At 30.6% G+C, this 23,767-nt stretch overlaps 9 protein-coding genes and 1 non-coding gene across 10 annotated transcripts, besides 14 other annotated features; 7 read left to right on the top strand and 3 right to left on the bottom strand.

Moving 5' to 3' along the window:
* Nucleotides 1–176: 176 nt before the first annotated feature.
* TVAGG3_0306160 (proprotein convertase subtilisin/kexin-related family) lies at nt 177–2,750 on the top strand (the record flags this gene model as incomplete). The annotated part of the gene is made up of 1 exon (XM_001325342.1): nt 177–2,750. The coding sequence occupies one exon, from the start codon at nt 177–179 to the stop codon at nt 2,748–2,750; it is 2,574 nt and encodes an 857-aa protein (XP_001325377.1).
* Nucleotides 2,751–3,261: 511 nt separating this feature from the next.
* Nucleotides 3,262–3,298: a mobile genetic element.
* Nucleotides 3,262–3,298: a terminal%2Cinverted (terminal inverted repeat of Banshee-A3 transposon ID:TVAGG3_0306150).
* Nucleotides 3,299–4,477: 1,179 nt separating this feature from the next.
* Nucleotides 4,478–4,515: a mobile genetic element.
* Nucleotides 4,478–4,515: a terminal%2Cinverted (terminal inverted repeat of Banshee-A3 transposon ID:TVAGG3_0306140).
* Nucleotides 4,516–4,709: 194 nt separating this feature from the next.
* On the top strand, nt 4,710–7,851 carry TVAGG3_0306130 (proprotein convertase subtilisin/kexin-related family; the record flags this gene model as incomplete). The annotated part of the gene is made up of 1 exon (XM_001325341.2): nt 4,710–7,313. One exon carries the CDS (start codon nt 4,710–4,712, stop codon nt 7,311–7,313), a length of 2,604 nt encoding a protein of 867 aa, XP_001325376.1.
* Nucleotides 7,852–7,853: 2 nt separating this feature from the next.
* Nucleotides 7,854–9,755, top strand: TVAGG3_0306120 (proprotein convertase subtilisin/kexin-related family; the record flags this gene model as incomplete). The annotated part of the gene is made up of 1 exon (XM_001325340.1): nt 7,854–9,755. One exon carries the CDS (start codon nt 7,854–7,856, stop codon nt 9,753–9,755), a length of 1,902 nt encoding a protein of 633 aa, XP_001325375.1.
* Nucleotides 9,756–9,767: 12 nt separating this feature from the next.
* On the top strand, nt 9,768–10,451 carry TVAGG3_0306110 (uncharacterized protein; the record flags this gene model as incomplete). The annotated part of the gene is made up of 1 exon (XM_001325339.1): nt 9,768–10,451. One exon carries the CDS (start codon nt 9,768–9,770, stop codon nt 10,449–10,451), a length of 684 nt encoding a protein of 227 aa, XP_001325374.1.
* Nucleotides 10,452–10,746: 295 nt separating this feature from the next.
* TVAGG3_0306100 (uncharacterized protein) lies at nt 10,747–11,314 on the bottom strand (the record flags this gene model as incomplete). Its single annotated transcript, XM_001325338.2, has 1 exon — nt 10,796–11,314. One exon carries the CDS (start codon nt 11,312–11,314, stop codon nt 10,796–10,798), a length of 519 nt encoding a protein of 172 aa, XP_001325373.1.
* A 166-nt stretch (nt 11,315–11,480) lies between these two features.
* Nucleotides 11,481–11,554, top strand: TVAGG3_0306090. The gene has a single exon. It is a non-coding gene; the product is annotated as a tRNA-Arg (tRNA).
* Nucleotides 11,555–11,690: 136 nt separating this feature from the next.
* Nucleotides 11,691–12,464: a mobile genetic element.
* Nucleotides 12,465–13,171: 707 nt separating this feature from the next.
* On the top strand, nt 13,172–13,555 carry TVAGG3_0306070 (UBA-like family; the record flags this gene model as incomplete). The annotated part of the gene is made up of 1 exon (XM_001325337.1): nt 13,172–13,555. The coding sequence occupies one exon, from the start codon at nt 13,172–13,174 to the stop codon at nt 13,553–13,555; it is 384 nt and encodes a 127-aa protein (XP_001325372.1).
* Nucleotides 13,556–14,122: 567 nt separating this feature from the next.
* On the top strand, nt 14,123–15,400 carry TVAGG3_0306060 (uncharacterized protein; the record flags this gene model as incomplete). Its single annotated transcript, XM_001325336.1, has 1 exon — nt 14,123–15,400. One exon carries the CDS (start codon nt 14,123–14,125, stop codon nt 15,398–15,400), a length of 1,278 nt encoding a protein of 425 aa, XP_001325371.1.
* Nucleotides 15,401–15,502: 102 nt separating this feature from the next.
* On the bottom strand, nt 15,503–16,065 carry TVAGG3_0306050 (uncharacterized protein; the record flags this gene model as incomplete). Its single annotated transcript, XM_001325335.2, has 1 exon — nt 15,550–16,065. One exon carries the CDS (start codon nt 16,063–16,065, stop codon nt 15,550–15,552), a length of 516 nt encoding a protein of 171 aa, XP_001325370.1.
* Nucleotides 16,066–16,874: 809 nt separating this feature from the next.
* On the bottom strand, nt 16,875–20,531 carry TVAGG3_0306040 (uncharacterized protein; the record flags this gene model as incomplete). Its single annotated transcript, XM_001325334.1, has 1 exon — nt 16,925–20,437. One exon carries the CDS (start codon nt 20,435–20,437, stop codon nt 16,925–16,927), a length of 3,513 nt encoding a protein of 1,170 aa, XP_001325369.1.
* A 464-nt stretch (nt 20,532–20,995) lies between these two features.
* Nucleotides 20,996–21,033: a mobile genetic element.
* Nucleotides 20,996–21,033: a terminal%2Cinverted (terminal inverted repeat of Banshee-A3 transposon ID:TVAGG3_0306030).
* Nucleotides 21,034–21,871: 838 nt separating this feature from the next.
* Nucleotides 21,872–22,306: a mobile genetic element.
* Nucleotides 21,872–22,306: a terminal%2Cinverted (terminal inverted repeat of MuDR-N3_TV transposon ID:TVAGG3_0306020).
* A 64-nt stretch (nt 22,307–22,370) lies between these two features.
* Nucleotides 22,371–22,407: a mobile genetic element.
* Nucleotides 22,371–22,407: a terminal%2Cinverted (terminal inverted repeat of Banshee-A3 transposon ID:TVAGG3_0306010).
* A 1,171-nt stretch (nt 22,408–23,578) lies between these two features.
* Nucleotides 23,579–23,616: a mobile genetic element.
* Nucleotides 23,579–23,616: a terminal%2Cinverted (terminal inverted repeat of Banshee-A3 transposon ID:TVAGG3_0306000).
* Nucleotides 23,615–23,767: part of a mobile genetic element that runs on past the window's edge.

Raw genomic sequence — 23,767 nt, 5'->3', positions numbered from 1 at the left:
TTGTAATGTATAAAATTATATAATAAGATATTTTTCAACCATAAGTAATATCAAATTTGAATGCAAAACCTTTGATTGAAGCATTGAAAATTGAAAGCCTCTGAACTGATTTTCCCCAATTTTTAGTGATGCTTTTCTTTTTACTATTTCGAATAGAGCCAGAATCTGAATATCCAATGATTAACAGTGGATACATAAATACAACTTATATCATTAAGGGTGCATTTTATAATAATAATAGCGAAAGTTTAACTTTTGATCCATATGAACCAAATGATAAATGGGATTCTATAATTGAAAACAAAGAAATATATCCATTAGATGCATCAAATATCCGATTCTTATACATTGGTCAAGGTTTTAATCTCAGCGACACGAACTTTACTAAAAATCATTATAATAAAAGTGATATCGGAAACATAAGTGATGAACAGTTAAAAGATGCCATGAGATTATATGAAGGAACAGGATCAATCTCAATAACCCTTCTCAAAGACTTTTCAAAACTTGTTAATTCAAATTTTAGCTATTTTTGGATGGACAAAGAAAATGAAACAATGGTTAATAATTTTTTAGATCAATTTGGCATTCTTACAAGAAATAATACAGATTATCATTTTGATATCATCGTTATGTCATCATCTCGCGGCGTTTTTAAAACGGAAGAAAACCAATCACTATTACCGTTTTACCGGTACGAACGTTGGGATTCTGAAGTTCGAAAAATTATTGAAACCAAAACTAAAGAAAACAAGAAGCTCAATCCCATTATTATATTCAGTGCGGGTGATGAAGGTGTTATTCCATTGGATGCGCAATACAATACTTTGAATTATCTTCCCGAAACTTTTTTAATCGGGTCTAGTGCCGTAACTGGAGGCAGCGCTTTCTATTCTCAATGGTCATCAGGATTACTTGCTGTTGCTCCTGCTGGAGGCATTGACACACTAACTTTTGGATTATCTAGATTTTATCCAAGTATAAATGTGGCGGATTCAATCACTGGGGAAAACAGGCAAGGTTATGGATCAAACATGGCTGCAGGAATATTTGCTTCTGTTGTTGCTATGATGAAAATTAAATTTAATGATCCAGATTTTGATTACAGAACACTTTTATACATGGTTGCATTAACATCTACAGTTATTGATGATGAACATCCTATGTGGATTAAAAATACGGCTTCGATAAAGTTTAATCCTGCATTTGGTTATGGAAGAATCAACTTAGATAAGCTTTTAGATGAGAACATATTCAAAGAAGTTAAAGATCTGAAAGGAAATCTCGTAGAACACACAATTCGTTTGAAATATTCAGTTAATGAAACTTTTCTTAGGTTTGCAGGCGAAAATGATACAGAATATAACTTTACTTTCCCAAAGAATACTAAAATGACTAGAGTAGAAACAGTTATGTTCACTTTTTACTTGCAAAATTTATTTAATTCAGATCTTCACATTCGAATTAAAAGTCCAAGTGGTACTATTGCTACCATCAGATCTGGAGAAAAAGGTGAACAAAGAGCTCAAGATTTCAAAACTTTACCTAAGATGGAATTTGCAATTTTAAGTCGAGAATTTTTAGGAGAAAAACCAGATGGAACTTGGACAGTATATATCAAACATTGGAACTATATTCCAGTAGATAGAATTTGGGGAATGAAATTGTCTTTCACAGGATCAGATAGTTCAATAAGTTTGACTGATCATATTAAACAAGGCAATCTTACAAGGAAACCATATATTCATGACAACAAAGTTAACATCAAATTTGCTGATGATAAACCAGATGATACACCAAGGCAATGTATGGAATTACAAACAGTCACATTTAATTTGGATGATGTTGGTATTTCATTTGCTGATAATATCAATGGTTCCGAAATTCTTTACTTATCATATTATCTCAAAAGTGTTATCAATAATAAAGTTTCAAATCGAATCTTTGATCTCAGACCGAAGAAAATAAACAGGACTGCAAGTAAAAACAATATCATAAATTATTCATTTGTTGCACCATGTATTCTTAAGAATAACTCTAGAATAGTTATGGGAGTAAGAAATGTATTTTCAAACAAATCAGTTGAAACAAAACCTTTTAATTTAATCAATAAGTATAATATTGGAATCATCAATAGAAGTGGTTTTGAAATTTATACAAATGAAACAATGGAGTTTAATTATTCATTTCATGAAGATTATTTTCCAGAACATGGAAAGCCACAGTTTATACAGATGTCAATATATGATTTAAAGGATTGGAAACCTATTTACGCTTTTTCACACATCAACAATGGCTCATTTGTTTTTGATTTCAATAAATTAGAGAAAAATGTTAAGAAAGGAATTCTTTCATTGTCAGCGATGACAACAACACGAAAATGTTCTTCAATTATTTATCCATTTAGAAGATATTTAGTAGGTAAAAGGCCAAGCCGTGATCCGAAGAGGCCATTCAAGATTCAAATTCTTTATCAAGAGGATGAATCTTGCAACTATCAAAATACTTCTATATTCGAAGCGTATCATAGCGGAACTATTCTGAACAAAAGTGCTCAGGATTACAAGACATATATTGGAGATGGACTAAAGGATACAGCATACATTACGCCAATCGCTCTTCATCTGTTTGTAGCGGCCTTTGTTGTATTTGTTTCTAAATTCTTCAAGAAGAAAATAAATCCAGATTATTCTACTGATGATCTACAAAAACAAACTCAACAAGAGTTGATTCCAAACAATGTAATTTGATTCAAAAATATTAAAGCATTTTAGACATTGTTCAAGGACTTTAATAATAAAGGGAACTTAAAATAAGAAAAAGAATTAAATACCTCACTGATCTCTAACTTCAAAAACATATTTCGGATTTCTTCTTTGAAGTAAAAAAAAGCTATCTTTTTTTGTAAAGTTTTCGATTTTTGAAATGATTTCGGATATTTCTATAAGAAGAAGAATATCAGATTCTATTATATTAAGAATTTCTGCTTTAAACACGATTTAAAATATAATACATTATCTTTTGACCATCGTTTTCTTTAATAAGAAAAATAATTTAAACAATATTTCTTTGATGATTGGACAAATATTGTTTTTAACACATAAAAGTGTCTGTAGAACAACATAAAAACAATTTAGCATACATGAGGGGGAGTCATCTGATCCATATTCTGACAAACACACTTTTTCAAAAATTCGTCGAATTGCTGATAAAGGTTTTTCAAATATTTTATTTAGAAATTTAAACATCTTTCAATTATTGTAATAAACAGAAATTCAGCAAAAGTGACAGCTCTCAATTTTTTTGACATTTGTAAATTCTAAATTGAATGAGAAAAATGAAATAATACTAAGCATAATACAATATTCTAGATTTAATTATAATTAGGAAAAAGTTAGTTTTGAGAGTACTTTTCATAGGCATATAGAATGAAATCTTCTGAAAAATAATATCACATAAACTCATATTATTTTCTAATATATAACTATTTTATATAAAAATCAAATTCAATGATCTTAAAAGCGAAGGATAAACCTCAAAATTTACGAATATAATGAGTGGGAATATAATGCTTATCTATCATAAAACCATATGAAATATCAATTTTTGCTTTACGCCCAATTTTTGACGACAATTAGCAAAAAATGTTAAATGTTAACACTCAGTCCATTTGAATATGAAAAATAAAATTGACTTTGATTAAATGTTTTTATTTATCATGCAATTCTTCTTGCGACCAAAGATTTGAATAAAAGTTCAAAAAATAAGATAGCTTAAAAAATAATATACGGTAGTGTTTACTAATAGATGAATAGTATATAAATTCTATTAAAATGGATTTGATCCAAAAAAATATAAAACCAAAAATAATTGTTATAATTTAAATGAAGAAGTAATTTAAAACGATTTTATTTATGATCAAATTTTATATATTTTTTTGGATCAAATCCATTTTAATAGAATTTATATACTATTCATCTATTAGTAAACACTACCGTATATTATTTTTTAAGCTATCTTATTTTTTGAACTTTTATTCAAATCTTTGGTCGCAAGAAGAATTGCATGATAAATAAAAACATTTAATCAAAGTCAATTTTATTTTTCATATTCAAATGGACTGAGTGTTAACATTTAACATTTTTTGCTAATTGTCGTCAAAAATTGGGCGTAAAGCAAAAATTGATATTTCATATGGTTTTATGATAGATAAGCATTATATTCCCACTCATTATATTCGTAAATTTTGAGGTTTATCCTTCGCTTTTAAGATCATTGAATTTGATTTTTATATAAAATAGTTATATATTAGAAAATAATATGAGTTTATGTGATATTATTTTTCAGAAGATTTTGTGTTCTTCTTCAAAATTTTACTTTTTTATTAAAAAGAATCTTTACAAAATATACATTTACTTTAATTAATATTTAAAAACGTTCTCTATCAAAAGTTCCAAAAATTCAATATTTTAGCTTTTCTGAGGTGTCACTTTTGATGAATTTCTTTTTACAACATTATTGATCATTTCATTGTAATAATTTCTTATAAATTCAAAAAATAAACTTTTTGAATACCTATTCGTCGCAAGCAAATTGAATCATGCATGTGATAATAATCCAAAAAGCAAAAATCATATTGTCTGGTCATATTTAAATTGAATAAGATTACATTTTTTCTCTCAATTTTGAGTAAAAATGATCATATTTACATGGAATTAATTTTCTTTTTACAATATAGGATCGAACCGGAATGGGATTACCCAACCATTTCTGGTGAACATGTACGGACAATTTATCCTCTTACAGATGTCTTTGATAATTCTAACCACAATTTAACTTTCAATCCATATGCTACATATAGCAATTGGGACTCAATAACTAATAAGGGCCCAATCAAACAGGAAGATGCTTCAAAAATTCATTTTTTGTTCATTGGCGAAGGCTTTAATGACGATGATCCGAGATTAAATCGCACCTACTTTAAGGGAGGCGATATCGGTATCACTATCTCTGGAAACAAATCTGGCAACTCCAGTTTTTTCGAAGGAACGGGCTCCATCTCCTTAGCCTTAACAAAAGATTTCTCTATGTTCGACAATTCCAATTTTAGCTACTATTGGATGGAGAAAGCAGAGGAAACCCAAGTTGAAAACTTCTTAGGCAACTTCTCAAAACTCGAATCTAATGAGACCAATTATTCTTTTGAGATCATCATTATGTCATCACCACGTGGTGTTTTCCGATATGAGAAAAGGGAATTATATCCATTTTACCGTTACGACAATTGGGATATTGAAATCGAAAAGGTTATTGAAGCTCAGAACAACAAAACCAATATTTCAAGTCCTATCATTATATTCAGAGGCGGCGATGATGGCATGCTCCCATTGGACTCCCAACATTATACTCTTAATTATCTTCCACAGACATTTTTAATCGGATCGAGCACAGTTACAGGCGGAAGTGCCTTCTATTCTCAATGGTCATCAGGTCTACTTGCTGTTGTTACATCTGGAGGACAAGATACGTTGACTTTTGGAAAATCCAGATTTTATCCAAGTATTACTGTCGCAAATTATACGACTGATTTAAATAGATCTGGCTATGGATCAAATATGGCCGCCAGTATCTTTGCTGCTGCTGTTGCTAAGATGAAATTGAAATTTAATCACACAAGAATCGATTACAGAACAGTTCTATATATGGTTGCATTAACATCTACAGTTATTGATTATGAACATCCTCTGTGGATTAACAATACCGCTCATGTTATGTTTAATCCTGCATTTGGCTACGGAAGAATCAACTTAGATAAGCTTCTCGATGAGAATATATTCAATGAAATTAATAGTCTTAAAGGAGATCTCGTCAAACATACACTTTATCTAGTAAATAATAAAGATGAAGAAGATAACAGACTTATGACGTTTGCAACAGAAAAAGAAAGGCTTTATGTATTTAATTATACTAGTACTGAGATGCAGAGGGTTGAAACAGTACAATTCTCATTTTATTTGATGAATTATACTTTTTCCGATGTCCATATTCGAATTAAGAGTCCAAGCGGAACAGTAGCTCATATCAGACAAGGAGGTATGGGTGAACAAAAAGGTATTCAACTTGATCCTCTTCCAAAAATGGAATTTGTAATATTAAGTCGAGAATTTTTCGGTGAAACACCAAAAGGAGAATGGAATGTATATATGAAGCATTGGAACTATGTACCGCTGGACTCAATTTGGGGAATGAAGTTGAATTTTACAGGATCAACAAATTCCAAAAATTTGACAGAACATAACCATCAAGAACACTTAACACAGAAGCCATATGTTCATGATAACACTCAAAGTGTCTATTTTACAGACAATGAATCAAGAGTTTGCATGAAATTACAAAATGTCACTTTTAATTTACAAGATCTTGGCCAACTTTATCCAGAAAACATAAATGGTACAAGCACTGTATACCTTTCCTACTATTTACGTAATGTTGTCAATGAAAGTACAACAAATCGAATTTATGATCTCCGACCAAAGCGAATTAATTTCACAAAAGGTGATGATCAGAACCAGACAATCACTTATTCATTTGTTCCACCATGTATTCTTAAAAATAACACAGAAATAGTTATGGGTGTGAGAAATATCTTTTCAAACAAATCAGTTGAAACAGAAAAGTTTAATTTGATAAATCCATACAAAGTTGGATTGATAGGTGTAGAAAATTATCATAGTTATATAAATTCAACAGTTGAATTTAATTATTCTTTTCATGAAGATAAGTTGCCAGAACATGGAAAGACACAGTTTATTCAACTAACTTTATATGATTTGCACAAATGGAATTCTGTTTACGCATTTTCACATGTGAATAATGGATCATTTTTTGTGGATTTCACAAAATTAGGTGATATTAAAAGAGGAGTTCTCTCTATATCAATGATGAACACATCAAGAGAATGTTCTTCAATTATTTATCCATTTAGAAGTTATCTAAAGGAGCCACCAAGACTTCCAAAAAGGAATTTTTCAATACCTATTAAATACCAAGAGAAAAACTACTGCGATTACACTAATAGTTCAATATTCGTTGAATATGACAGCAAAACATTTTTTAAAAATAATGCATATGATTTCAAAACATATGTTGGAGGAAACCCAGACTTATCTGCATATGTAACTCCAATTGCTATTCATGCTGCTGCAACAGCTCTTGTTATTTTTGCCGTTCATTTCTTCAAGAAAAAGGAAAATAATGAAACATCAACTGAGGAATTACAAAAAGAACAACAATTTACATCAAAAACATTGTAATTATAGAAGAAACTGTTTACAGAAGTGATTATAAGAAAAATTAAAAAAAAACAGTTTCCAAAAATTGCTGTGAAAAAAGGTGAAAACCGTTTCATACCATGATCTTCCAAATTCTCAAATTTGAAAAGTCTATCAAGTAATATGGATCTTTGATACTCTTTAGTCTTGATTTATGTACAGTAATGGTATGAAAAAAATCATTGTAGTTATCGTAGATAATTCAGCGGAAAATTAGTTTATTTTGATTTAGGATGTCTTTAAGACATTCTCGATCAAAAATATTTTGACAGCCTTGTCTCAAAATTTGAGAGGTATTGAAAATTTCAAATTGCCGAACATGTTTTGTAATACATACTGTTTTATCTGTAGAACATAAAATATCATTTAAGGAAGAACTAAGGCGAAAATGGAAATTTCCAAAATATGAACCTTAGAAGTTCTTTTACGAAATATTCTTGTATGAATACTCATACATGAATGATACTTGGAAATATTATGAATTCTGAATATCTTTCATCGTTTTTGAGAATAAATTTTCAAATGTTTTTCTCGATTTTTATATACATAGAGCCAATAGAAGAATATCCAACAATCGAGCTTTCATCTGATATGACACAGTACAGTGATATGAAAAAGTATATAACAAATGAAACCTCCGAAATCTTCGATCCATACTCAAATTACCCCAATTATGACACAATTACCGAAGAAAATTTTACCGATACATATGATGTCTCACACTTAAAATTTTTATATATCGGAAAAGGTTTTAATGATACAAATTTATTAATTAATAAATCATACGACAGTACATATGATGTTATTGTTGGACAGAATTATACAAAAAATGATCTTTCTGAAGAATACTACGAAGGCACCGGTTCTATTTCAATCGCATTGAGTGAAAGTTTTTCTAGGTTAACTGGTGCCAAATTCAGCTATTTTTGGGTTAAAAATGTTAAGGAGATGGATACATTCATAGGTGGATTTAGGAATTTAACTAAAAAAGAAGCAAATTTTGATATTATTGTTATGTCAATGTTTCGAGAATTTTTTACAATTGTGAATAATACCGGAAATAACCAAATACCAATGCTTCCTTTTTATAGATATGACAAATGGGATAATTGCATTTCTGAACTCTTAGATAAATATGACCAAACAATATTCATCATACGCTCAGGTGACTACGGTGTCCTTTCTGTAGATGCCCAGTACTTCAGTCTCCTTTATCTGCCACAAACGTTTATAATCGGAGCAAGTTCAACGTCAGGAAGCTCCACATTCACATCCCAATGGTCATCAGGAACTCTAGCATGCGTTACGTCCGGCGCTAGTGACACTTTGACCTTTGGTCCGGCAAGATTCTTTCCGAAAATCACTGTAGCAAGCTCTTTCGGAGGAGATCGAAAAGGATTCGGGTCAAATACAGCAGCATCTATTTTTGCATCCGTTGTTGCTATGATGAAAACAAAATTTAAAGATAAATATAAAATTGACTATCGTACAGTATTATATGCAGTTGCGCTTTCATCAACAATCATTGATAGTTCTCATCCCTTATGGATAACGAATAATGCTAGTATTTCATTTAATCCCGCATACGGTTACGGTAGAATTGAATATACGAAGCTTATAAGTGAAACTCTGATAAAACATGTTGATGAAGTCAAAGGAAATTTTATAAATAAAACAATCTACGCAGATTACGATGTAAAATTATTCACAATTACTTTTGCAGGCGAAGAAGAAAGGAATTTTACTTTTGATTTCCCAGAAGGCGATATGAAAAGAGTAGAAACAGTTTCATTTATTTTCCATTTGAGACATTTCTATTATTCAGATTTACATTTCACTTTGACAAGTCCAATGAAAACAAAAGCAGTCTTAAGATCTGGTGCAAAGGGTGAACGATTTAGTGAAGAGAAGAAACATCTTGAAACAATGGAGTTCGTTATTTTATCTCGTGAATTTTTCGGTGAAAAACCAAATGGCACATGGACAATTTCAGTAAAACATTGGAACTATGTACCTGTAGATGAAATCTGGGGAATGAAACTGAACATCACAGGATCAGATAGTGATAAAGAATTAAATATTAATAAGACAATTTCAACTAGAAAACCATTTTCAAATGAAAAAGCAAAATCAACAATAAAATTCTCTGATAATCAAAATAAACCAAGACAATGCATGGAGAAAGTGTCTGTCAATTTCAATTTATCCGATCTTGGTAATGTATCTAGAGAATATAATGATAGTTCTACTTCAGAAGAAAAAGATATTCGTTATTTATCATTTTATCTTAGGAGTTTTAATGAAACTAATGGAACAGATTCTGAAAGAATATTTGATCTCAGACCGAAAAAGATTAATCTATCTAGAGATAAAAATAAACCAATAGAATACTCATTCTACCCTCCATGTATACTGAAAGACTGATCATATGTAAAAATGGGAGTTAGAGATACAATAACAAATAACATGATAGAAACAGAAAAATTTCAAATTAAAAATAACCATACAGTAGGTATTTATAATTATGAACCTTATCATGAATTCGGAAAAGAACTTGTTGAATTCCAATACGCTTTGTATGAAGATTATTTACCGGAACACACGAAACTACAGTATATACAGCAAACATTGTATGATCTAGAAAATTGGAGATCACTTTATGCATTTGCTAACTTTATTAATGGTTCATTTTACGTCAACTTTACACAATTCAATAAAAGTATTAAAAAAGGAATTCTTTCTTTGTCGATGATGAAGACTACAAAGCCATGCTCAACAATTCTATATCCATTCAGAATGTATACATCAAAGGGAAACAGTACTGGCACAAGTAGACTACATCGAGATTTTTCTTTCCCAATTAATGCTGCAAAAGATGAATATTGTGATTATTCTAATACAGAAATCTTTAATTCAGAAGGCTTTAAACATAAGATTATTCCAACAAGAGCAAGAGATTTCCTCAGATATGTCGGTAATTCAGATACTTCAGCATACTTAAAGGCAATTCTGTGGCCAATAGTAATACACGTGGCAATTGCTATCACAGTGTACTTTATGAGAAAAATGTATAAACCTAAAACATCAAGAGAATCATCCCCGGACACTCTACAAGTATAAAAAGCATATATATTTTTGTTTCTATTAAGAATAAAAATCGGGCTCTTTTAGTATTATTAATTTCGGATTTTTTTTCATTTATGCCAAATTTTGAATCTCACTCATTTTTCTTAATACAATGGAATGCAGAATATATTTTCAGTTTAAATACAATTCATTATGAACTATTCAATTCTATATCTCATTTTATTTTCACCAACAATGCCTTTCAATCATTTAATTCAATATAAATTTCTTAATGTTGTGGTAAATGCACGATAAATAGGCTTCCCTTATAAAATTAATATATTTTTTTTTCTTTTTAATTAAATAAACAACAAGTAATAGAATGGAATAGAAAAATATCATTCATCTAAGCAGTAGAGCTTAAGTTTGCTTTGGATATTATGAATAGATTCTTTGAAATCATTTGGATAAAGTATTGTAAAATCATTAACGTAATCATTGAATGACTCAGTAATTAGCGATATTTGGTGGGCATCTGGAGTAACCTTTTCGGACAATTTGAAAAATGAATTGAATAAAATTTCGATTATAACAAAAGGAGACCGAGCAGCCACCAGAATAAGGTCTACAATCTGCTTCATTGAAGAATTAATTGGTTGTAGAGTTTCTAAATATTCGTTAATTTGTTTTTTGACACGATCAAGATGTTCAATTCCAAAGGAGAGACTAACTATTGATTTAACAACACAATTAAAGTTTGGTTTTAAGTTATGAGGATTAAGCATGTAATCTTTGAATTCATTTTCAGAATAAAGAGGAATTGGAAGCTTACGTTCACTACGTGGACTATATTGGCTCATTTTACGACGTTTGGGCTGAGGGGTAAAGAGCAGGGGCTCAGCAGGGATTTTTGGCATTTTGTAATATAAAATTTTTATATTTCTCAAAGAAAAAAATGCCATTCAAATCAAGAACCTCATATTCACATTAAATATTTCAATATTAACAATTCTACCGGATTCATTTTGTGTTTACAAATCCATCAATATTATATTATATTAGAAAAATAAGCATTAATGTGAAGCGCCGTTGGCCCAATTGGATAAGGCGACTGCCTACGGAGTAGTAGAGTCCAGGTTCAAGTCCTGGACGGCGCGTTTTTTCCTTTTTAGTTTTCATCCCGAAATCAAAGTCGAAAATATCATTTTTTTATTATATTCAGCGCAATTAACGTCCACTTTAATAATAATTTGCATCTTTAATGACAAATTCAGAATATATACTTCATTAGTTTAAGGGTGGGGAAAAGTGATGTGACCGAATAACAAAAAGTAAAAATAACTAAATAAATATTTGAAATTCTTTTGTTATTGTAGCATAATTAAATAGTGTATATAAATAAGTATTTACTACAAAGTTTGGGTCGTCTGAGATCTCTATCTGGTAGAGAAATAATGAATGAAAAAATTGAATTTCCGACTGTATCTAGTCTCTGGTTTTTGAATTAATATCAAAAATACTTAAGGTATGCATTATAGGTACATAGATCTATTTTTTCTATTGAACAAAACACGTATCTATTAAATTCGTCTAAGATGCAATAAGTGATGAGATCTGGAACTACTTATAAAATTTGCATAAAATCAATGTATGAGAATAAACAGCATATAAATACCAATTACATCCGATACTTTTCTTTACACTTTGCACCTATTCAGAGTTTAATTAGATTTGTATTTAGTCTTTCAATATCAGATAAGGAGTCTTTCTTCATATTTAAATATATAAAAGATGCTGTTTTCTATGTTTTCTATTGAGCATATTTTGTGCTTAAAGCTCCAATCATGAAATATTTAAAGTTTTTTACCCCTATCAAAAGCGAAAGTCAAATATTGATCACAGGAGGGAAAACAAAAAGCTTGCATATATGATAATGAAATTATGGCATACGTATACTACTACAAACGATATTTGTAGCTATATAATTTTTACTGAAAGATATTAAACATATGGCGAGATAATAGCATTTTATTTTTGTTCATTCACTTCACTTTCCGCCACCCTTAATAAATTAAGATTTTGTTTAAACAATTGTGTTGGTTCGTTAATACGTTTTCAACACATTATTATCTTCTAAGTAACATTGAGAATGATAAGTGTATCACAATATATTATCTCTTCAAATAGTAATATTTTGAAATAGCATGCAAATCATGGATTTCAACTATTAGAAGTGGGTTAATTGATTTAAGACGAATGTTTAATAATTATATACATAAATATCCTTAGATATCAGTAGGATTTAAACGATTTCTCTGCTATTGCCAAAATCTACTTAATTTTAACTACATCTCTGAAATATAACAAATAAGAGTGTTGATTGAAATTCATATTGATAAATAATTGACTTATTTAACGACATTTCTTTGAAAAAATTTAGAAATCGAAACGAACGGAAGATAGAATTGACATTACAGGCAGAAATTCTAACAAGTAAATGATTGATTAAAGCTAAGATCATTAGACCAAACAGTAGAATCAATACAGATTCAATGTAATTGACACTTTTAATGGCCACTCCAGAGATTCTGGATATGCACACTTTATATGTTATAATGCAATCTGATCATACTCTAATTCAATATTTGAGACTCTATACGGTTATCTATTTTTAAGAAGGCATACAACGAAAATATATTTAATTAATATTAACAAACAAAATTCCGATTTTTTCAGATTCGATTTTTTTTTTCATTGTAAAATTATTTTCTTATATGAACGTGAGTTTTCAAGGAAAGTCATATGCCGTTACACGAACAACAAAATCGATTTTAGACTTGAAAGTTTACTTGTCGAAGAAAACCCACGTTCCTATGTCTGATATGGAAATATATAAGAAAAATAAATTACTTCCTGACGAATACAAGCTTGATTCTGCTGAAAAGGAAAAAGAGATCACTTTAGAATGCAAAATCAATGAAAAGCAGACCGATAAAACTAATAATGAAATAATTTCGTATCAAGTCGATCCGGAAAAAGTAAAATACTTAACAAACATGGGATTTACGTCACGCCAAGTCACTGCTGCGTTGAATATAACTAAAGGTGATGCTGATAAAGCAGTATTTATCTTAAAACAAACTGCAACTCCGAAATGAGTAAGTTCTCCTTCACCAAAAAAGAAAAACTCCGATAGCAAAAGAAAGGAAAAAGAAACAACTAAAAATACGAGCAAAAGAAATCGAAATAAGAAAAAACAACAGAAAAATACAAAAAAGGAAGAAGAATCCGAAGAAGAAAAATCATCAGAATACGAAGAACCTAGTGAGAAGTCATCTGAAAGCGAAAAACAATCTTCTGCCTTTACTCCAGCCCAATCTTCCGAATCCGATTCTCCCGAGATTACAGCGGCTCCAACTGAGTCAGATCCAGCCGAAGATGCACCAGAAGATGAATCTGAGTCAGCACAAGATGCAGCTGATGCAGAATCTCAAGATGAAAAAAGAATTCCTGGCCCTGTAAAGAAAGTGCCTCCACAGATAAAGAAATTGGATAAAGACCCCAAAAATCTGTATATTGACCAAAGCGCTGATCTTCCAAAAGACGCTTTTCTCGATGTTTCAGCTTTAATCAAAAAATTCTTCGAAGCAAAAGGAAAATGAGATGAAACAGCATCAGCGTTCCCTGCGTTTACCAAAGGATATCTAAATTACGTATTATATATCATGTTACTTCGAATTCGCCAAATGTGCACGCATTTCACTTCAAACGCATTTACGAATAGAGAGACAAGAATCATTCTCGAGCGATACCACTCAGGATGTACATTCAGATACATCAGAGACTTACTTAAAATCGAAAATACCAGATCTGTTGAACAAAGACGCCGAAAGATACAGAAATCGCTTGAGGATAATACATTCCTTCAATACTTCATACATCAATACCCAAATTGCGATGAATATAAGAATGATAAAATAGAATACGACGAAGACGGACTTCCTGCTTATGTAGCCCGTTTAATCCAGAAGTACGATATTCATAAGGCCTTCCTCTTCCAGAGGAACAAGAAAAACACCAAGAAAAATCCAAATGCAAACAAAGATTTATCTGATAACGAAGCATTTGTCATTAAAGAGACACAAGAAGCACCAAAGATACGAGGATCAAGTGTTATATGGTCCATTGAAGACGATAACCAGCTCCTGAAGCTCTACGCTGAAAATATTGATTCTGATAATATTTATAAGGTTTTAACTCCTCATTTCCGGACATTAATAGCCCAGAATATTAAGAAACACACAATAGACCTCATGGAACGCGTCAAGACCGGTGAAAAAATCAAAGGACTTCGAGTTCCTGAAATTTTAACCGAAAGATTCAAAGTTGAAGAGACCAAACCCGACATGAAGATGTTCAACGTCATAGACTTAGTCAAGAGCTTCGTAAATAATGCAGGAGATCTCAATAAAACTCACGAAGAATTCGATTTCTTATCAAAAGGTTATATTATGTACGTTGTCTTCTCAATTTCTACAAGGCTTCCCACCAACAAAATTACGAAAAACCGTTTTACGGATAGAGAAACGAAGCTTCTCCTTGAAAAGAAATTTGATGACGAATTAGAGATCGACCAGATCTCCCCTTACTTCAAATATAAAGGTCCAATGGTTCTTCAAAAGAGATTGGAGGATATCACTGACCAACTCCCTGATTTGACTCCATTAAAAGATTTTGCCGAAAAAGCAAAGCCTCCAGAGGTACTTGAAGCGGCAACTTATGATTCTAAGTTCCTTCCGAACTACCTTCAGGACATGATTGACGAGTATTTGAATCCAGAAGGTTCAAATGAAAATGATGGCGAAGAAGATGGCCAATCCAAGCAAAGGAAGACTAAAAAGAATGAACCAATTAAGCTCGAATATGAAGAAGAAGAGGATAATGAACCAATTAGAGAAATTATTAATTCTATCAACGATTTAGTTCGAACTCTTGTTAATTAGTTAACACCAAACGAATATATATCCCTATTAGGAATAAATTGTTTTGTTTTAAGATTATTTTCAAAATCAAACCAAAAAAGAAAAAAAGAAAGAAATTATTGTTTTGCTTTTTAAGAATTTCGAGGAGTAAAAAAAATTAATTAAGGAATTTAAACTTGGTTAGCTAAGAATCTGTTTTGAAGCTCAATTGGCTGGGGACGATATCTTCGGTCCGTGATTTTCTTGCCAAATATTCCGTTGACTTGAGATTGTTGGTTAACCTGAGATTGCTGGTTACCTACAACTTCTTGGTTGACTTGAGATTGCTGGTTAAGAAATGGCCTTGCGTTGACTTGAGATTGTTGGTTAACTTGTGACTGCTGGTTGGCTTGATCTTGCTGAGCCTTCCTAACGTATAAAATTTCTTCTTCTGTCAGAGGAACTAATTTATAGAGGTTACCCTGTTCATCAGAGACAACTCTTACATCGATTGAATGGACTGCGTTGCTCTCTTGAACTGTTTTGTCGTCTTCGATGGCAACTTCTGGGATATCTTCTTCAACTTGGAAAATCGGGCTTTCTTTGATTTTTGCCATTTCGCGCTTTGTTAATTCGAGTTCTCTTTTAATCTGCTCGATGAGACTTTGACGAGAAGAAATGCTAAGTGATAAAAGGAACAAAAACATTTAAAGAGAAAAAGTAAAAAACTAAATTTTGAATCAGAAATTATCGTACTAAGATTCAATTAAACCGTTTTCTAAAATCATGTTACAATATTCAACCTGTATATAAAAATAATATTTTTGATATTTAAAGTTTTCAGATCAAAAAATTTTATTTTGAATGACCTATCAAATGAAAAGTTATCCTTTATTGTTAGATACGAATATATATGATAATTCAATAACAATCAAAGAATTTTATGGATAAAAAAGAAAGATTAAAATCTAAATTTTTACTAGAAAATTAAAAATAAGACATATATCAAATCTAATTTTGATGAAACGGTTAAAACCGCTGTCAAATGACATTTATAAGCAATTAATGTTACTAGTCTTATAACATAAAATATTACAACTAAATGTGAATAATTGAGAGCCATTCAATTATTTATGATTTCAATTTCTCTCTTAAAAGATGATTTATATTATATTCTATTAACTCTTTAATTTTGAATTCCATTCAAAAAAACTGAAATCTGATACATTTCTAAAAGTTCGCATTAAATTAAAATGGATAGTCTATAGATTATTAATTTTTTAAATATACATCAAATATGAAACTAAAACTGTATATAGGTAAGATTCATTTGCAAGACTATCTCATTCCTTCTAAGATTTGTGTGCGAAGGTGTAATACATAAGAAGATATATACTAGCTAATAATAGACTATCTATGAAAATGCTTTATATTAAATCAAAAGTTACAATTGACCATTGGTTTTAACTCCACAACTTGATTTCGAGAAAAATCAAAGTTATTTAAGGATAATAATATATACACATGCATTTACTTTCAAATAAATAAAATTACAAAATAAAAAAATTAAAGTTGCCACTGGAACATAAAATCGTCATCTTCCAAGTTGGTCATATCTATTGTAGGTTCCATAGACATATTAAGAGTAGGTTGTTGCTGCGGTGCAGAAGGAGGAGGCGGGAATTGAGGTGGAATATCCATCTGGAACTGAGGAACTGGCTGAGGAAGTGTGACATGGAAGTACAACGGATCCTGAACCATCTGGAATGACTGTGGAGGAATGTTTAGGATGACCTTTTTCTGAATTAATTCAGGAAGCATCATATAATTGTCTCTTATCTTCAAATTGAGAGACTGCTGCATTCTGATATCAGCCATCTCCTTGATATTAGTACTATAGCACATAATGAAATTAAATGAGTCTAATAAGAAGTCAAGCTTGCCGCCAACGCCTGGAACAGTGGCTTTCCTGACCCACTCTAATATCTTGCAGGCAATTGACTCGATCCTCATAGTATTTGGCTTGTTTTGGCATCGAGTGATGTAGACTATTGAAATCATTGTTGCAAGCTGTGTAAAGTTCTCAAATTCTGTACTGGCGTAATCTGAATTGATAACATTATCAATTAATTGGTCGAAGGAAATAATTGCTGCAATTTGAATTACAGGGTGAATGAAAAGGGAAATGGCGCTTCCGAAATTGATGTCTCCTTGTGCAAAGTGGGTCTGGAAGACTTGGACAGCAGCATTTGCAAAAACTGGTGTAGAATAAATCGAACTGTACAATTCAGAACGTCTGTTCCTGTCAACGTGAAGAATTGTTGACCAAGCGAACAAATACAAGTTTGCATTCTCATCTGCCTTAGAAATACTGTTGAAAAGACCGAAAAATGCTTCAGAAACTTGTGTCATGTACTTTGTCTGGAGATTTCTATCTGGAGCCTGGAAAACAACAGGGAACTGTACATTCTGATTATCAATTGTGTAGAAAATCGAGAATTTGAGCCAATATCCAATCAATTTTGCGTTTTCTCTCGTAATTCCTGTCTTCATGAACTCAAACGACTCTTCGAACGATTTACCTCTTGCCTCTTCCGGCAGCATCGAGAAGAAACAGCCAGGAAGCGAAATAGGTTGAGATGTCGACGAATCGAACTGATGAATGAGGTCGGCCGTCAGTTGTGGGAAGTGGCTGTTGTCGCAGAGGACAGAAATAAAGGTAGAAAGTAGGGGCAAATCGTTGGAAAAGTTCTTTACAGTGCTATCATTCAGGGAATTATAGGGATTGAAGACTTCTGGGTTCTTCTGAGCTGATGCTATTAAGATACTAATGAGTTTCGTGATGATTTCTGGTTGATATCTCTTACGGCGACATTCGGATAAATAATTCATCGGCAAATAGTGGCCATGCTTGAAGATATAGGAGAAGAAGTCACTGACAACTGAAACTACGTGGTCGGTGAAGTCGTTTTCCTTGAAACTGAGTAAAACATTTAATAAAATTTTGACAAAAAACGAAGAGGGCTGGGAAATGCAGCCACTTTCTGTGAATTCCTCGAAAAAGTTGATGAATGTCGACGATTTGAGCGATCTAAACATTAAAAGATTCGTCAAAAATGTTGGAAATACGGCTTCGAAGTCGTGTTGGTTATCTATTGAGTGGAAAGCGTCGAAAACATGGAGGCTGCACAAATACGAGAATCTTCTGAAGAAATTTCGGATGTTTTCTGTACTGATATTTACATTTTTGTTTTTGACAATCTGGGAATAAGTTTCTTTGTATTTATCCTGCAAAGAAACAATGTCTTTGTATTTGTCATGGATTGCAGTCACTAATTCCGTGATTGTGGAGTTTGTTGGATTATTTAGAATAATTTCAACAAATTTCTGGAAAAATCCGTGAAGAATCAGGATAGGAATGCTCTCTATAATCTTTGCAAGTATCTTGTGGGTGATAGAAAGCTTGTATTCCGTTGAATTATAAATATTTTCAACTAATACAGGGAAAAGTGTGGCCAAATTGAAAGTCATGATGATATCCAGTGCTTCTGAGAACATTTTCGTGTTCCCAACCACAAACGAACCAACAGAATACTGTGTAGCGTAAGGAATTTGTTCCATTACGTTTTTATTGGCCAAAATCGTCTGTTCGAGGTTACTAATATTGGTAAGGAAGAATTTAAGAGCTGAATTATACTCATCGGAGCCCAAACGACGCATTGCGTTATTAAATGCCTTATTATTCTCTTTTTTAAGGCCATAGAATGGTAATGTCGAGACAATATTGATAGTTTCAGCCTTTAGCATTGTAAAATTGCTTGAAAACTGTACTTTGCTTATGAATTCTGAATAATTTACCAAATTTGCAGCCTGGAGCTCAGCGAAAGTATGTTTGAAGCAGGCGATCTCGTCAACATGTTGGTAAACGAAGTCAACGAGCTGCTTCATGTTCAGTTTAGCCTTTGGCAACATCTGAATTACGTAAATTATTGCTGCAGCGAGATGCCCGTTGTTTTCGGGAAACCAGAACGGTATTTCAAGTAAGTCGAAGATTATAGTGTTCGTAAGAGTATAAGGAATGTACGCGATGATTCTTTGAGCTCCATTTTTAATTTTTTTGACGTCGAAGGTTGGATAGTTGCTAATTATTAAGTTCTGAAGCTGTAGAGATGGTGGTAACATCGATGTGTTAATTGCTTGATATATTTGTCTGCATCTGCGATTTTCGCTTTTCATGTTCATCATGAGCTTGTTTAGATCATTGCTGATCGAGTAATCGTAGAGAACAGGTATGTGGCCACTTATAGCGTGTAAAATTGAGAATTGAATCAAATGAGTCTTTTGTAAACACATATCTTCATTAAGCATGTTCAAATAGATCTGTTTGGCCTTCAGGGGTGTATCTCCTATCATAAACTCGTCTTGTTTTGAAAAAGCAAGGGCGCAAAGTTGATGAGAATGCAAAATTTCGTCTTTAAAGATTTTCAAGGCTGTTGGCTTCATCTTTTGAATGATTCCTGTAAGGAAATCGTAACAGTTTAATATATTTCGCTTGTATGAGTAATAACAAAATTTTGCAAAATAATCATCGTCTGAATAGTTGAATTCGAGGAGTTTGGTTGTTATATCGACATTGTAATCAAAGTATCTTGCCAGATAATGAAGAATCCATGACGCACGATCAGGAGGCGCTCTTGTATCAACCATATTTGTAATAACATAATTTATATCGTCAATTTCTATTTTGGGGAAAGGACATAATGAGTATGGATGAATCGTTGTATCTTGAATCATAGAAACAAATAAAGCAAGACCACCATCGTGGAGAGCGAGTTTTGGACCGGGTTCGAGCTTGTTTTCTTGAAGTCTTACCATTATCGGTAAATTTTTCTCAAGATTCTGGTTTTTTACATCGAGATCACCAAGATCATTGTTCCATGAATTTCTATCTCCGCCATCAAGTATTAATATTGACGTATTCGACTCGCCATACTGATATGTTGGAACATATGGCTGAGAATTACCAGAATCGGGAACAAGGTATGGCTTCCGAGCAAACTCGGTCACAAAACCCTGCATTGAAAAAAATTTATAATGCTCAAATATCTCGCTTAATAGCATATGTAACAAAAGAGTGTGACTTGTATAAAAGAAATTTATCATAGAGTTGTGGTTGATTTTTGATGTTTTTGAATATTCAAATTAATAAAAATCTCAAATTCTATTTCTAATTTTTCTAGAAATCATGAACTTATTGTATCTATAGCAAAGGAATGATTTAAAAGATTAAATAATGTTTCCCCAAAATTAGCAATTCTCAGGATAACGATTATTTTTGATTCAAATGCTGTTCGGCATTAAAATTTTCATAAGCTATTGTCGTATTTATAACAGGTTTCACATGTATTATGAGTACTTACTTTTTTCTGACATTCTCTCACGAAATCAACAAGTTTTGTTATAACAGCCACATTATGCACTATACATAGATTCATAATAATTTTTTTACCGACAACAACATTAATTTTTTGTAAAGTTAGGGATGTCAAAATTTTTGAGAGAGTGTCAAAATGTTGTTAAGGCAACTTTATTTCTTATTTATATATTGGTAACGTTGACTAGGAGGAATGCAGCATCTGTTGTAAACAGAAATTCATCAAAAGTGACACCTCAGAAAAGCTAAAATATTGAATTTTTGGAACTTTTGATAGAGAACGTTTTTAAATATTAATTAAAGTAAATGTATATTTTGTAAAGATTCTTTTTAATAAAAAAGTAAAATTTTGAAGAAGAACACAAAATCTTCTGAAAAATAATATCACATAAACTCATATTATTTTCTAATATATAACTATTTTATATAAAAATCAAATTCAATGATCTTAAAAGCGAAGGATAAACCTCAAAATTTACGAATATAATGAGTGGGAATATAATGCTTATCTATCATAAAACCATATGAAATATCAATTTTTGCTTTACGCCTAATTTTTGACGACAATTAGCAAAAAATGTTAAATGTTAACACTCAGTCCATTTGAATATGAAAAATAAAATTGACTTTGATTAAATGTTTTTATTTATCATGCAATTCTTCTTGCGACCAAAGATTTGAATAAAAGTTCAAAAAATAAGATAGCTTAAAAAATAATATACGGTAGTGTTTACTAATAGATGAATAGTATATAAATTCTATTAAAATGGATTTGATCCAAAAAAATATATAAAATTTGATCATAAATAAAATCGTTTTAAATTACTTCTTCATTTAAATTATAACAATTATTTTTGGTTTTATATTTTTTTGGATCAAATCCATTTTAATAGAATTTATATACTATTCATCTATTAGTAAACACTACCGTATATTATTTTTTAAGCTATCTTATTTTTTGAACTTTTATTCAAATCTTTGGTCGCAAGAAGAATTGCATGATAAATAAAAACATTTAATCAAAGTCAATTTTATTTTTCATATTCAAATGGACTGAGTGTTAACATTTAACATTTTTTGGGGAGGTTTTTTGTGATATGGAAAAATGTTCGTTGCTCAATTATCTCACTATTGGATGGACTTTTATCGAGCGAAATTTTGGCTGTAAAGACAATTCTGATATTGGTAACATGGTGATAAGAACAAATAGTCAGTTTGCATGGTTTATGATGAGATAATTTCGATTTAAAAAAAAACATAAAAATTGATTTTAATGAGCGATTATATTTGAATATGCTCTCCTAATTTGAAGGAACTGGTTAAATCATGAATTGATCATGAATAATTTTTTTTCAAAATAACAATTATAATTTCATATTCATTATAAGTTGAAAATATATCATAAAGACTTTATGAATGATAAATTCCTAAAAAACAAGTTAGTTTGTTTCTGAAAATAATAATAATAAAAACCAATTTAGACCCAATAATTTTTGGCGGGATAATTGAGATGTTACGATTGAATTAAAAAAAAAGCGGTAATACATTTTTACAATGATGAAGAGGCTGGCAACCTTGTAATAAACAGAAATTCATCAAAAGTGACAGCTCTCAATTTTTTGACATTTGTAAATTCTAAATTGAATGAGAAAAATGAAATAATACTAAGCATAAGACAATATTCTAGATTTAATTATAATTAGGAAAAGTTAGTTTTGAGAGTACTTTTCATAGGCATATAGAATGAAATCTTCTGAAAAATAATATCACATAAACTCATATTATTTTCTAATATATAACTATTTTATATAAAAATCAAATTCAATGATCTTAAAAGCGAAGGATAAACCTCAAAATTTACGAATATAATGAGTGGGAATATAATGCTTATCTATCATAAAACCATATGAAATATCAATTTTTGCTTTACGCCTAATTTTTGACGACAATTAGCAAAAAATGTTAAATGTTAACACTCAGTCCATTTGAATATGAAAAATAAAATTGACTTTGATTAAATGTTTTTTTATTTATCATGCAATTCTTCTTGCGACCAAAGATTTGAATAAAAGTTCAAAAAATAAGATAGCTTAAAAAATATATACGGTAGTGTTTACTAATAGATGAATAGTATATAAATTCTATTAAAATGGATTTGATCCAAAAAAATATATAAAATTTGATCATAAATAAATCGTTTTAAATTACTTCTTCATTTAAATTATAACAATTATTTTTGGTTTATATTTTTTGGATCAAATCCATTTTAATAGAATTTATATACTATTCATCTATTAGTAAACACTACCGTATATTATTTTTAAGCTATCTTATTTTTTGAAATTTTTTCAAATCTTTGGTCGCAAGAAGAATTGCATGATAAATAAAAACATTTAATCAAAGTCAATTTTATTTTTCATATTCAAATGGACTGAGTGTTAACATTTAACATTTTTTGCTAATTGTCGTCAAAAATTAGGCGTAAAGCAAAAATTGATATTTCATATGGTTTTATGATAGATAAGCATTATATTCCCACTCATTATATTCGTAAATTTTGAGGTTTATCCTTCGCTTTTAAGATCATTGAATTTGATTTTTATATAAAAGTTATATATTAGAAAATAATATGAGTTTATGTGATATTATTTTTCAGAAGATTTTGTGTTCTTCTTCAAAATTTTATTTTTTTATTAAAAAGAATCTTTACAAAATATACATTTACTTTAATTAATATTTAAAAACGTGCTCTATCAAAAGTTCCAAAAATTCAATATTTTAGCTTTTCTGAAGTGTCACTTTTGATGAATTTCTGTTTACAACAACCTCTGAGTCAAAGCACTTGTTAATGCAATGATGAAGAGGCTGGCAACCTCTGAGTCAAAGCACTTGTTAATGCAATGATGAAGAGGCTGGCAACCTCTGAGTCAAAGCATTTGTTTAATGCAATGATGAAGCTGGCAACCTCTAAGTCA

The sequence above is a fragment of the Trichomonas vaginalis genome, chromosome V, assembly GCF_026262505.1.
Source record: "Trichomonas vaginalis G3 chromosome V, whole genome shotgun sequence".
Taxonomy (NCBI): domain Eukaryota; phylum Parabasalia; order Trichomonadida; family Trichomonadidae; genus Trichomonas; species Trichomonas vaginalis.
Note: the sequence above shows the minus strand (reverse complement) of the source record. Positions and strands in the feature narration are given on the sequence as shown.